Consider the following 14,584-nt stretch of genomic DNA (forward strand, 5'->3'; position numbering starts at 1 on the left):
AGAATAGTAGAGGGGACATATTGGGTTTCAGTCATATGATGTTCCAACACTCATACCTCTAATACAGGCACTTCTCTCTCTCTCTCTCTCTCTCTCTCTCTCTCTCTCTCTCTCTCTCTCTCTCTTCCTCCCTCCCTCTTTCATCCTCCCTCTCTATTTCCTTTTGTGTATTATGGTTTCCAATACAGATACTGAAAGGTTATCATGTATATCCCATTCCCTACTTTCAACATTCAGTTCTTATCCAGAGTGATCATTTCCAACTATTTTCATACTAGACCCTTCTCTATCCTAACTGCCCTTCCCTCCGCCCCGCCCCGATCCAAACACTTGTGGTACAATTTCAACCATTTACCAGTCCTCCTGACCCCATTTATCCTTAGCATTGGATATTCCTCTCTTGCTGAACCTGAATGACACCTGTGTGCAGCTCTTGTTAACAAAGAGAACATACTATTTACAATTCCTTCTGTTCATGCTTGCTTTTTTGCACCAAATCTCACCCTTTGGAATGGTGTCATGTTCCTTCTCCCTCATTGAATTGAGGGATGTTGGTTCTCCTGAGCTTTAGATTCATTGCCTAGCATAAAGAGACCAATGAATATTCATTCAATCCACTAAGACTTTCCCAAGTAAATGTGGTACCCAATAACCCAGAGAGCAAAAGCTTGTGGAAAAATCCTCATGTTGTAGGTGGTATAACAAATATTTCCAAGAGGAAGAGATTCACATGGATAATATTAAAAATAATTGTTTGCATGCAAAAACAAACTTTGCCTTTCAAATACACAAATATTATTAGCATTATAGTCTTTGCTTCTTTCTTATAGCTATCTCAAAACATGAAACCAGAAAATGACTCACACATTTCAGAATTCATTCTTTTGGGATTTTCAGATGACCCAGAACTGCAGCCCCTATTATTTGTGCTTTTCCTGTCCATGTACCTGATCACTGTCTTTGGGAACCTGCTCATTATTCTGGCTGTCGGCTCAGACTCCCACCTCCACACGCCCATGTACTTCTTCCTGTCCAACCTGTCCTTTGTGGACATCTGCTACACCTCCACTACCATCCCCAAGATGCTGGTGAATATAGAGAGGGAACGTAAAGTCATCACGTATGAAGGCTGCATGACTCAGATGTACTTTGTCATAGTTTTTGGTGTGTTAGATGACTTCCTTCTGACTGTGATGGCCTATGACCGCTTTGTGGCCATCTGCCACCCTCTACACTACATGACCATCATGAGCCCCAGGCTCTGTGGACTGCTGGTTCTGGGATCTTGGATCATGAGCAGCCTAACATCCTTGTTACAAAATTTGATGGTGTTGCAATTGTCCTTTTGCACAGACTTGAAAATCCCCAACTTTTTCTGTGAACTACAGCTGATGGTTCAACTTGCCTGTTCGGATACATTACTTAATAATGTGGTGATGTATTTTTCAGCTGTTCTGCTGGGCGGGGGTCCCCTGGCTGGGATCCTTTATTCTTACTCTAAGATAGTTTCCTCCATACGTGGAATCGCATCAGCACAGGGAAAATTGAAAGCCTTTTCTACCTGTGCATCTCACCTCTCTGTAGTCTGTCTGTTTTATAGCACTAGTGTAGGTGTGTATCTGAGCTCTGCGGCTGTCCACAGCTCACAGTCAAGTTCAACAGCCTCAGCCATGTACACGGTGGTCACTCCCATGCTAAATCCCTTCATCTACAGTCTGCGGAACAAAGACATCAAGAGGGCTTTGAAAACGTTCTTGTTGAAGGGATCTACGAAAGAACCATTGTCCTCCTAATGATGAAATGTCCATGATTTTTAGTTCAAACTCTTAGATAAGGAATTATGATTATTCATCATACATTGAAAGTAGAATTGATTATTTATATCGATTTCATGGATCCCCATTTCTTTGACCTCAGCTCTCTTCATTTTATGTTCTTCTACAGGGTAAGCTTTTCATTATTCTTGAATGCCCAATATTACTTCCTGTCATTGTGTCAACATTTCCAAATTAATTTCCACTGATGGATTTAACTATTTGAAAATTGTATTTACTTAGCAAGAAAACAAAGGAATTTTACCAAAAATATCTATCTACTTAGCTAGCTATATCTTATACCAAATATTTTCTTTTTATTTTACTAATGAATAAACTCTACTACTATATGACTGACAGGCTACATGTGCTGATCAAGTTTATTTATGTAGCATAATAAAAATATATGTGATTATTTTCACCTTAGGTTCTATTCTTGAATACGTTATGCTCCTAACAGATCTTTACAATAAAGTAGGATTTAGCATATTAGTCTAAATGGGTTTTAGGTCACTGGGTTTTATTATTTTAAGTAAAATCTACATCTCTGTAGATTGTCAAGTAGTCCTTGTCTCATCATACGCAGAATGTTATTAATTTCTTATTTTCTAGAGGAATCTTTGTTCCAATAAAACATTTCAGAAGTAGAATGAAGTAATGGAAAACTGGTAAAGGTAAAAGGTAAAGGCCCTCCCGTTGATCATCGATTTGCTCGAGCGGGCCCAGTAACGTCTCCATTGGAGACTTTGTTGTTACTGTGTTTGGCATATCGAATACATCACGGGGAGCTTGCCAGGCTCTGCTATGTGGGCGAGATACTCTCGGTAGCTTGCCGGGCTCTCCGAGAGGGGCGGAGGAATCGAACTCGGGTCGGCCATGTTGGCTGCGTGCAAGGCAAACGCCCTACCGCTGTGCTATCGCTCCAGCAATGGAAAACTGATTGTACATAAATATGAGGAAGTATGATTTCAAGCCCTGTATTTGTGACTATTCGTAGTACACATGCCCAGTGGTGCAGGTTGTATTAATGTCTCTGTGTAAGAGGGAAAGATTCATGGGAATTGTGAATTTTTATTGTCTGATATTATTTTTCAATTTTCAAACTTCTAATGCTGTGTGTATTCAAGTTCAATATCTACATTTTTGTCATGTATGACCACTAAAGATTTGTAAGTGAACATTTTAATTATTTTATATTATAAACTTTTTCATGCTCACTTTTTTTCATTTCTTTTAAAAAAATTTTTAATTGAATCACCATTAGATACAGTTACAAAGATTTCACGTTTGAGTTTCAGTCATACAATGATCCAACACCCATTCCTCCACCATTGCACATTTTCCACCACTGATGTCCCCAGAATTCCCCCCCATACATTTTCCCCCATACTCTCTCTCTACTTTGGGGCATTTTGGTTTGCAATACAGATACTGAGAAGTATCACGTTTGGTCATCTATTGACTTTCAGCACACATCTCTCATCCTGAAGGATCCCTCCAACCATCATTAACTTAATGATCCTTTCTATATTCCAACTGCCTTCTCTCCCGGCTCATGAGGCAGACTTCCAACTATGGAGCAATATTCCTGGTCCTTGTGTCTATTGTCCTTGCGTGTCAGTCTCATATTATGTTACTTTATATTCCACAAATGAGTGCAGTCATTCTATGTCTGTCCCTCTCTTTCTGACTCATTTCACTTAGCATGATACTCTCCATGACCGTCCACTTATAAGCAAATTTCATGACTTAATCTTTCCTAACAGGTGCATAGTATTCCATTGTGTAGATGTATCACAGTTACTTTAACCAGTTTTCTGTTCTCGGGCACTCAAGTTTTTTCCAGATTCTGGCTATTGGGAACAATGCTGCAATGAACATTCATGCTCACTTTTCATCTCCTTGGTTAAGTTGTGTCTCAACAGCACCTGAAGTACAGGAATGGACAGAAATAAAAACAAATACCTAAGTACCCATGATTTCACCTTGAAATATAACCAAAAAAACTAAGAATAAGCCGATTATGACATTGGCTTCTTATGGCGATCACCCTCAGTAAACTGTCATTATATACCAAACTTTGGTATATAATTTTTTATATAATTTTTTGTTTTATATAATTTTTTTGGTTTTCGGTTTTATTTTTTTTTGGTTTTTGGTTTTATATATTTTTGGTTTTATATATTTTTTGATTTTATATAATTTTTGGTGTTCACCTTTGGTGTTTTTTGTTTGTTTTTTTACAAATTCTGGATTTTATTTGTTTTATTTTTTCTTTACTTTTTGAGTCACACTCAGTGATGCTTAGGGGTTTCTCCTGACTCTGCACTCAGTAATTACTCCTGACAATGCTCAGGGGACCATATGGGATGCCAGGGATTGAACCCAGGTAGGCCGTGTGAAGGCAAATGCTCTTCCCGCTGGACTATTGCTCCAACCCCATCTTTGGTGTTAACTTTGACATAGATTTTCTCTGTATTGAGCCAAAATGGAAACAGTTTACTTGACCTCTTTACCTATTTTATCTTCTCTCATGTAAAGATCTATCAGTATGACTTAGTTTACTTGCTACCTTGTGTTCCTAGGATAAATCATACTCAGTCATGGTGTATGATCATTCTGATGCATTAATGGATTTGATTTGCCAATATTTTGTGGATAATTTTTGCCTCCTTATTCATCAAGGACATAGGTCTGTAGGTTTCTTGGCTCATGGTGTCTCTGTATGCTTTTGGTATCAGTGGATCATTTGATTTCTGAAAACTGGGAGGATTTCTGTTTCTTCAACTTTCTGGAAGAGCTTGAAAGGGTTAGAAGAAGGTACTTTTTAAGATATGGAAGAAGTTGCTCGTAAACCCATCCTTGATCAGGCTTTTCTTTTATTTTATTTTTAGTAGGGTTTCTCCTTGCCATTACAGAGTCTTTGCTAGCAATGAATCTATTCAAGTGCTTTGGTTTCTCTAGATTCAGCCTTGAATGGTTGTAAGAGTCTGGGACTGGAGAGATAGTACAGCAGGTAGGGTACTTGCCCTGCACATGGTGGGCCCACGTTATATTCCCAACATCCCACATGGTCTCCTGAGCCTGCCAAGAGTGACTCCTGAGTGCAGAGCGAGGGGTAAACCCTGAGCACTGCCAGGTGTGGCCCCCAAACAAAAAACAAAACAAGAGTCAAAAATATATATCCTTTTTTACTAGATTCTCCAATTTCTTGGCATAGGAATTTTCACAATTTTCACAGAAATCCCTAGCAACCCTTTGAATTTCTGTGGTATCCATTGTCAGGTTTGCTTTCAGGAATAGCAATTCTGTAACAGCCTTTAGTGGATATCATGATGGTGGAAGGGGATCAAAAACTCTCTTGCAGTCCAGGTCCTTGGAGTCTTCAGTGCCCATGCTCTGTTGCTGCTCTCCAGTCTCCTGGGCTCCATGAAAGACTATCCAGAAGCATGGTTTATTCCAGCAGCTCTAGGAAAAGTACTATTAAAACTGTTCTTAAATTTTCGGTGGAGGCACCTGCACCATGTTCCAAAGTAAACCATGTATTTTTCAGGATGGACTCATTTGGTTTGTATAGACAAACAGGAAATATAGACATGTATACACACACACACACACACACTCACCTGCGCAATGGAACAAAGAGAACCACGGTGGAATGGAACTTGGGTGATGCCCTGCCTGTGGATGATGGATGTTGATGTTTTTCTTTGTATGTTTTTATTCTACTGCTTAATTTTTGAAAGTCACATCAGTTTACAACTTTTCTATATATTTCAGCATTCTAGAGCAACATCATCATATATAATATTATTTCTCTCCCCCCTCCCAGCCCCAAATCTGTTTCCATCCTTCAATGCAACCAATTTAGCATTTAAACTCTTCAATTGCCTTGAGTCAAACAGCATTTCATTCTTAGAGTCAAACTGTTTTTTTTTTCCATTTGTTTCTGTCTTTTAAAACATCCTTTATATGCATGGACAAATTAAAAATCTCAAATGTCATTTTTCTTTCTCCACCTTCTAGTTTCACTCATGTTGCTTGAAAACAGGATTTTTGTCCTTTTCAAAAGTTGACATTAGGGGCTGGAGAAATAGCACTAGCACAGTGGGTAGGGCATTTGCCTCACACACGGGTGACCTGGGTTCAATTCCCAGCATCCCATATGGTCCCCTGAACACCACCAGGAGTAATTTCTTAGTGCATGAGCCAGGAGTAACCACTGTACATTGCTGAGTATGAGCCAAAGAGAAAAAAGTTGACTATTTATATCAATTGCTCATACATGGAAAATCTCCTTTTTCTGCAAACTGATTCAAAATTTTAAGTAATTGTTAATACTTGGATAGTGAACACAGTGGAGCACATCTCTTTGAATGAGAACCTTTCCAATCTTGCTATGAATACTTGGTTATAGAATAGCTGGTAAGAACAGGATGATTATGTTCCTAATTATTTGAGAAATTTCTACCCATACTCTTCTCCTGAATGAGAAGAAGAAGAAGAAGAAGAAGAAGAAGAAGGAGAAGGAGAAGGAGAAGGAGAAGGAGAAGGAGAAGGAGAAGGAGAAGGAGAAGGAGAAGGAGAAGGAGAAGGAGAAGGAGAAGGAGAAGGAGAAGGAGAAGAAGAAGAAGAAGAAGAAGAAGAAGAAGAAGAAGAAGAAGAAGAAGAAGAAGAAGAAGAAGAAGAAGAAGAAGAAGAAGAAGAAGAAGAAGAAGAAGAACTACTTAAGGAAAAAGAAACAAAACGAAAACCAAACTGGAGTCTTAGCTTAGCTCTTGGGATGTGGGGTGTTTAGGACAATTTTCCTTTTTGCCCAGAGGAATTACCCACTGGGGACCACTTGTTCAGAGATGGAAGTAGCAAGAGTGAGGGCAAATGTGCCTGGGGATGAGAGAGGGGGCTGTAAATACGTCCTCTTCTCCAATGTCCAAGCTTGTGTGCACTTGGGGTGGAGGGAAGTGGTTTGATTTTGTTTATCTGAAGGCTTAAGACCTCCTGCGAGGGGCAACTCAGTCATCCCTGCTGTCTTCTCTGAAATAAGAGCTTCTAACATCAGCATCTCTAGCAGGGAGTAGTTCAGAATTCTACACAAGCGCCTTGCTTGTGGGGCTCCTACCCAAGTGGGTCCATTAACCAAGTTCACCTTTCATGAAGATGTAGTGTGGGGAAGTCAAGTCCATTGACCTGTGCTTACCTGCAGACACTCAGCCTAGCATAGAGGTAAGAGATATCTCTGTCTCCATGCTTGATTGATGAATAAATGCATGTAGCTACATTTTTCTACATAATGTTTCAGGGTACATGTTCCACTCACACTTCTTTTTTGTAATTATTAATGAATTACCATGAGATACAGATACAGACTTACAAACTTTCATGCTTACGTCTCAGTCATACAACAATCGAGCACCCATCCCTCCACCAGTGCCAATTCACCACAACCAATATTCTCAATATCTCTCCCCCCACCCCCCCAACCCCCACCACTGCCTCTGTGGCAGGCGCATTCCCTTGTGCTCTCTCTCCTTTTGGGTGTTGTGGTTTGCAATCTAGGTATTAAGTGGCCATCATGTTTGGTCTGTGGTTTATTTTCAGCACACATCTCCCATTCCAAGCAGGCCCTCCAAGCATCCTTTACTTGGTGGTCCCTTTTCTAGCTGAACTGCCTTTCCCTCCAGCATGTGAGGCCAGCTTCTGTGAGGACCCTGGAGCAATCCTCCTGGTCCTTATCTCTACTATCCTTGGATGCTAGTCTCCCATTCTGTTACCTTATATTCCACAAATGTTCACTCACACTTCTGATGACAACTCATCTCCCTTATCATTTTAAAGTCATAATATCAATACTAGAAATTAGGTGGCAATAGGTTAAAGGATGGTCCTAAGCAAGGGTAATTGTGTCCATCAGGGATATGAGCTTTGCCTTGGGTTTTGCTCTGGGTTTTGCAGTGAGAAGCAGTGGGTGGAGCTCTAGGATGCTATAGACATCTAAGAATGTACAGGACAAAGGCCACCACACAAAAGAAATTGGCACAGAACGCCAGCACCGATAGATTTAAAAGCAGTGTAAATAAAGGAAGTGCTGCTAAAATATTTGTCTTTTTGCTTATTTAAACAAATTTTTAAAACAAGATTTTCTTTTCTAAAGTTAAAATGATGGGGGCTGGAGAGATAGTACAGAGGGCAGGGCGTTTGCTTTATGCGCAACAGACCTGGATTCAATCCCCAGCATCCCATATGATCACCCCAAGCACTGCCAAGAGGAATTCCTGAGTGAAGAGTCAGGAGTAACCCCTGAGCATCACTGGGTGTGGTCCAAAAACCAAAAAAATAAATAAAATAAAATAATGAAGTATCCCTTTACACTCAGTTTAAAATTTCCAACACTATCTGACTGACGGCTCTTAAAAGATTTCCTATGTTGATGGGTGTGAAAAAAGAAATTCTTTTTGTTACCATTGCTCTCATTTTCAAAAATTTCTGGACCGGAGAGGTAGTCCAGGGGTTAAGACACTTGCCTAGCATGAAAATGAGTCCTAGTTCGATCCCAAGCTCTTGTAGTAGTGATCCCTGAGCACAGAGACAGAAGTAAGCTGTAAACACTGGCAGGTGTGGCACAAAGACAAAAAAAAAGTCTTAATATAGTTCCTAGAATCTTGCCTATTTGTGATTTACTCATATATTATTTATCCTAATTTTTAAAAGAAAAGTCAGTTTTATAATTTTTTTCAAATTTGTTTTATCAGTGAATTTTATTTATAAATTTTTATTATAAAATGCTTTTACGTATATTAAATGCATTTTCTTACATCTGAATCTTGCCTTATAGAAGGTGTTTTTGACCTCCTATAAATTGCACATGTTGTTTGCTGGATGTCCATCTGAAACATATTTGTTCTGTATGCACTAAGAATGTAATCTTTGTGAGTTGTTGAAAATATCTGAGGGAAAAAGAACACTTTACATTATATAATAATTTGTGATTATTTCTATTTAACCTTGTAACCTTTCCTTACCAAATTGACAAACTCACGTAATGAATATATAAGTATATAGAAGCATCCAATTTCTGATTACTTAAATAGTACCTGGAGCATACCTTATTGGCAAGCTATTTGAGGTGGTCACTATTATATTATTTTACATATATTGGAAATTTAGTAACTGACTCAATAATATCAGAAAATAATTGCAATTATACTGTTTTATTGAGTGCATGATTTTTCCATTCAAACCGGTGGAGGGATGGATACTCGATCATTGCATGACTGAAATGTAAGCATGCAAGTTTGTAAGTCTGTAACTGTACCTCACCAGAATTAATTAAAAAAATTAAAAATAAATAAATAAATATTTTTAAAAAACCAAATTGGCTTAGGGACTTTGCTCTACCACTATGCACTTGAATCAGTTTATATTAGCCCCTCATTATTTTCCTTTAATGACTTTTTTGCTTTGTTCCTCCATCTGCCATATGATCATCAATTATGCATCTACTTTAAGAGAAAGACACTTAAGTCTGAGCTGTCCTCACTCTCACATTGAGATGGCAGGTGACAGTCTCCACTGAAATAATACATGATGCATCTCTCTGACAAAATAACTAGAGCCGATAATTCCATCAAAACTTATAGAAGAGTCAAAATGCAGGAACAGAGTGCTAATTGGTGTGGCAAAGAACAGATTCGAAAAAAAAGTCCAAGATAATGAAGAAGAGATGCCACTTAGGAATGGGAAGAAGAGGCTGTCTCCTCCCGATGGGATCATCCAACAACTAATTGGTCAATTAGCTATGGGATTAGGTTAGGGGAAATACAGCTTCTACACACTGCTGAAACCCCTACCTTTGACTGTGTTTAAGTCCTCTGACAAAGTATTGGTTGATCTCATTGCACTTGCATGTACGATATACAATGCCTTTGGCAATCATAATATTTCATCATTGTTTTGTAAAAGTTTGATTTTGTTTTCTGGTTGTATTGGGAGGCCATCAGGGGACTGTTATCAGGCATGGCATGCTGCCAGAACCAAGAAAGTCTACTTTCTCATGGTCTCTAAGAAACCAAATGAGCTTATTAGTACCTTATTTTTTTCTCATTTAATTCTTTTATATCTCCACATTACATTAAAAAATTTTATTATAATTGTATATTTGTATTATAATTGTATTATAATTGTATAAAGTAGTTCACAATATTTGATTACATTTAATATTCAAACACCAATCCCACCACCATGACATCTTCTCACCACCATATTTTGGATATTTCCATTCCCAACCCCAACCCCTGGCCCAAAGTGGAACCGAAATAATTTATCTTGTATTGTTTGTTATGAATAAATCACTGAAAATGCTCAAAAAAACTTTCCTTAGAGGAAAGAGTGTGAAGATTGTTGTATTTCATCCAGGAGCCATTCTATTACAACTAATATGTTGTTTTCACATCACATTTTTTTGAAAAGAATTACCAATGTTTGTTTTAATAAGCAGCGTTCTTTCAGCCTTATATGGTGACCAAAGTTTATACTTCTGTAAAGGCTCAAGAATTAAAATTCAAGGGCTTACATGGTGGTAGCAGGTAGGGCGTTTGCCTTGTGTGCAGCCAACCCAGCTGAGCTGGGTTTGATTCCTCCGCCCCTCTTGGAGAGCCCGGCAAGCTACCTAGAGTATCTCACCTGCACCGCAAAGCCTGGCAAGCTACCCATGACATATTCGATATGCCAAACACAGTTACAGCAAGTCTCAAAGTGGAGACGTTACTGGGCCCGCTCCAGCAAATCGATGAACAATGTGAGGACAGTGACTGTCCACAGTGTGGACAATCACCTTGAAAACTGCGCTTCACTTTTATAATTTTACATCCAAATCACGCAATTTTCTCAAAGCCTTTTGTCATTCCCTTTGCCAGACATACCTGTGACCACATAATCCATCATCCTCCTTCTCTTTTTAAGGTCTCTATCAAAATGACATTTGTCTTCCCTAAAATATGTCTTACCTAAACATGAGTCATCTTACCAAAAGAACGTGAACCATGAGAAAATATTATTTTTTTCAAAAAACATTTTCTGATTGTAAAAAAATAAATGGGAGCTTTGCCAACATACAAATAACTCATTTTTTATTTCTAAAAGGCTTTTTTAATGAGATACTGGGATTTACAAAGGTATTCATAATCAAGTTTCAGATAGACAATCTTCCAACACTAATTCCATCACCAGTATAAGAGCTCATTCCTGGATGGACTCAGGGACAATATGGGGTGCTAAGGATCGAACACATGTTAACCGCATGCCAGGCCAAGTGCCCTAACCATTGGATTATTTCTCCAGCTCCTCAACTACTCATCTCAATGTTACTTCTATTTTCCTTAGAAGTCATCTCCACAACATGAAACTAGGAAACGATTCCCAAACTTCAGAATTTATTCTTCTTGGATTCTCACAAGAGCCAGAGTTGCAGCTTCTCATATTTGTGTTTTTCCTCTCCATGTACTTGCTCACTGTCCTCGGGAACCTGCTCATCATCCTGGCCGTCTTCTCAGACCCCCACCTCCACACCCCCATGTACTTCTTCCTCTCCAACCTCTCCTTTGTAGACATTGGTTTTACTTCTACCACCGTTCCAAAGATGCTGGTGAACATCCAAATGCAGAGTAGACTTATAACCTATGATGACTGCATCACACAGATGTACTTTTTTCTAGTCTTTGGAGAGCTGGACATCTTTCTCCTGACGGTGATGGCCTATGACCGCTTCGTGGCCATCTGCCACCCTCTGCACTACACGGTCATCATGAATCCACGGCTCTGTGGCCTGCTGGTTCTGGGGTCCTGGACCCTGAGTATCCTTCATTCCTTACTGGAAAGCTTAATGGTGTATCAACTTTCCTTCTGTACAGATGTGACAATCCCCCACTTCTTTTGTGAACTTGATCAAATGGTCCAACTTGCCTGTTCTGACACTTTTCTTACGAATGTGGTGATGTATATTTCGGTTGTCTTGGTAGGTGGCATCTGTCTCACTGGGATCCTTTACTCATACTCTAAGATTGTGTCCTGCATATGTGGGATGTCTTCAGCTCAGGGGAAGTATAAAGCCTTCTCCACATGTGCTTCTCACCTCTCCATGGTCTCCTTATTTTATTGCACTAGCATTGGGGTGTATCTAAGCTCTGCTGCCACCCACAGCGCACAGTCAACTTCAACAGCCTCAGTGATGTACACTGTGGTCACCCCCATGCTGAACCCCTTCATCTACAGCCTGAGGAACAAAGACATCAAGATGGCTTTGAAAACATTCTTTGTGAAGGACATGCAAAAATGACAATGGTCTCAAGCATGAGGAAGGGACTCTGAATGCTGAACTGTGTGCCTCAGAGTCAGACATTGTGGTTATTTCATTAAATTATGGGAAAAAAGCACATTCCTTGCATTTAGCCTTAAATGTCCATTTTTTTACCTCAGCTTTGTTATTTAATTTATGCAACACCACCATAAGCATTCTATCCTCATTACTGTACAACGATTGTCCTTTTCTTGTTTCCCTACTTTATTTTCAAGTACAGAGCAAAACTATTTGAATGTTTCTCATATCCTACATAAACAACATTGGTATCACCCAAGCAGTGTTCATCTGTAACTATCCCTCCCTACAATTATCATCCAACCAAGACTAACTAAGATTCACTGCATGAACTCGAGAATGTGCTGTTGGACCTTAATGCCAAGGATCACCTGTCACCTGGGTAAGGATCACCCTGTCACCTGGGCGTTGCTCAAAGCCTCTAAGCCTAAGCTAATCAGTGCTCAGGGGACCACCTGATGCCAACTGTGATTATATGATTATATGAAAGCCATGCGTCTTAACCCCTGTATCATCTGTTCAACTCCACTTCAAATCTATTTTATAGAAACTAACCTCAGCAGTGTTCTGGGGGATTGTGGGTGGGGGAGATCACTCCCAACCATACTCAGTGGGTACCAAAGTCGTATCCAAAGGGGTTCAAAAGGACATCAATGCTGGGACTCACACTCAGTGCTGTGTACACGTTAGGCATTTACTCTGCCACTTGAGTCACTGGTTCTACTTATGATTCTAGTTATGAGGAATTTCCATACTGTTTTCTGCAAGGCAGGTACCAGTTTACATTGCTATCCACCATGTCTGATGGCTTCCTTCTCTCCACATATCTCTGACACTTGTTATTTCTTGTCTTTTGGCTAATAGTTATTCAAAAAATGTGGTGGTATCTTTCACTAATGTCTTGTGTCTTGTTTGGAAAGGTGTTTATTTTAGTGCTTTGTTGCCATTTTACTGTGTAACGTTGTTGCTTCTGCAATTAGCTACTTGCTTTGCATAATTGGTCTCTCGATATTTCATTCAGGGCTGATTTAGTTGTGAAAATGATATCAGTTCTTGCTTGTCTGAGAACGTTTTTATCCTCCCTCCTGTCTCAATGACAGTTTTTCAGGGTAGTGGACTCTGGGTTGAAAGTTTTTGCAGTGAGTTATTTAAATATGTCATTCCACTATTTTCATTCCTATACCATATCATATAAAATATCTGTTGTGACTTTTTTCTCTTTTTTTGGAAGTCCTACTTTTATTAATTACTTCTCTTGTTATTTGACTCTAATATAAAACAGATTAATGTAAAAAATAACACACCTATGGTTTTTAAGGTATTTTATGATTTTAAATTTTATATCTAAATCTTTAACTGATTCTGAATTAGCATTTGTGTGTGAACTTTTAAAGTCTTACTACCTGCCTGGCTGTCCAGTTTTTCAACACCACTTATTTAATTATTTACTTATTTTGACTCACACCTGGTAATTCTCAGGGACCACACCTTGGTCAGTGCTTAGGAGTTGCTCCTGGAAGTCTTTGGGGGTAGCCCTAAGGCAAAGCATATGGTCTAGTCCTTTGTGCTATCTCCCTAGCGCAAACATCTTTGAGTGAAAGAGAGCCTGAGCTTAGGATTCTCTTTTTACTGGGATCAGAGTATTGTACATTCTTCCTTTATCGGTTCAATTAAAACATAAGGGAAAGATGTAAAACATAGCAGAGAGAGCAAAAAAGGAGAGGGGGAAAAAACCCTAAGTGGACTGTAGGTAGATGGTGCAGGGATAAGATGCTTGCCCTGCACAAAGTGACCCCAGTTCAATCCATAGAATAGCATAGGGTTCCCTGAGCACTTCCAGGAGTAAGCATAGAGTCAATATTTAGCCTTGAGCACTTCCAAGTATGACCCAACACTATCCCACTTTTTTTTAAAAAAAAAAAACACAAGTTGTACTCACATGGATTATCAAAATTATTTGGGATTTGTAAAGAAAGAGACTGCTTGCATCTTTTTTTTTGAAAGTCGTGACTCATTTATTGAATGAATACTATATGCAGGAATACCAATTAAAGAAGAAACTAATACTACAAACTACAATTTTGAAAACAAAAGCCAATAGGAACAAAAGATATATATATAACAAGAGAGGAATGTTTGAATTTTTTTGACCCACAATGCAAGCCTTAGCTTTACAATTAACCTAAATGTCTGTTAGAACAAAATGGTACATGTTGGTCTAAATTTAGTGCTTTGTAAGAAAGCAACAACATTCTAAAACACTTTTTGTTTGCTTTGCGATACTTAAGATTCACACATTGGTTCAAGCACATAGATTCTGATACAACAGTAGATCTACATACCTAGTTATTTTCTTTAATATCTTGAGTAGCATGTACTCCTGAGCAAGTACTAAGTGAAA

At 38.9% G+C, this 14,584-nt stretch overlaps 1 protein-coding gene across 1 annotated transcript; it reads left to right on the forward strand.

The window, feature by feature from the left end:
- The first annotated feature begins 842 nt into the window (after positions 1 to 842).
- Positions 843 to 12,144, forward strand: LOC130021974 (olfactory receptor 7D4-like). Its single transcript, XM_056112706.1, has 4 exons — positions 843 to 1,339; positions 2,368 to 2,378; positions 11,219 to 11,656; positions 11,942 to 12,144. Exons 1-4 carry the CDS (start codon positions 843 to 845, stop codon positions 12,142 to 12,144), a joined length of 1,149 nt encoding a protein of 382 aa, XP_055968681.1.
- Positions 12,145 to 14,584: the final 2,440 nt, after the last annotated feature.

The sequence above is a fragment of the Sorex fumeus genome, unplaced genomic scaffold (assembly GCF_029834395.1).
Source record: "Sorex fumeus unplaced genomic scaffold, SorFum_2.1 ptg000019l, whole genome shotgun sequence".
Classification (NCBI taxonomy): Eukaryota; Metazoa; Chordata; class Mammalia; order Eulipotyphla; family Soricidae; genus Sorex; species Sorex fumeus.

Coding starts and splice junctions, on each gene's coding strand:
- LOC130021974 (XM_056112706.1), top strand. CDS start 843: ATGAAACCAGAAAATGACTCACACATTTCAGAATTCATTCTTTTGGGA. Junction 11,657..11,941: donor GCTGGTTCTGGGGTCCTGGA/CCCTGAGTATCC, acceptor GTGCTTCTCACC/TCTCCATGGTCTCCTTATTT.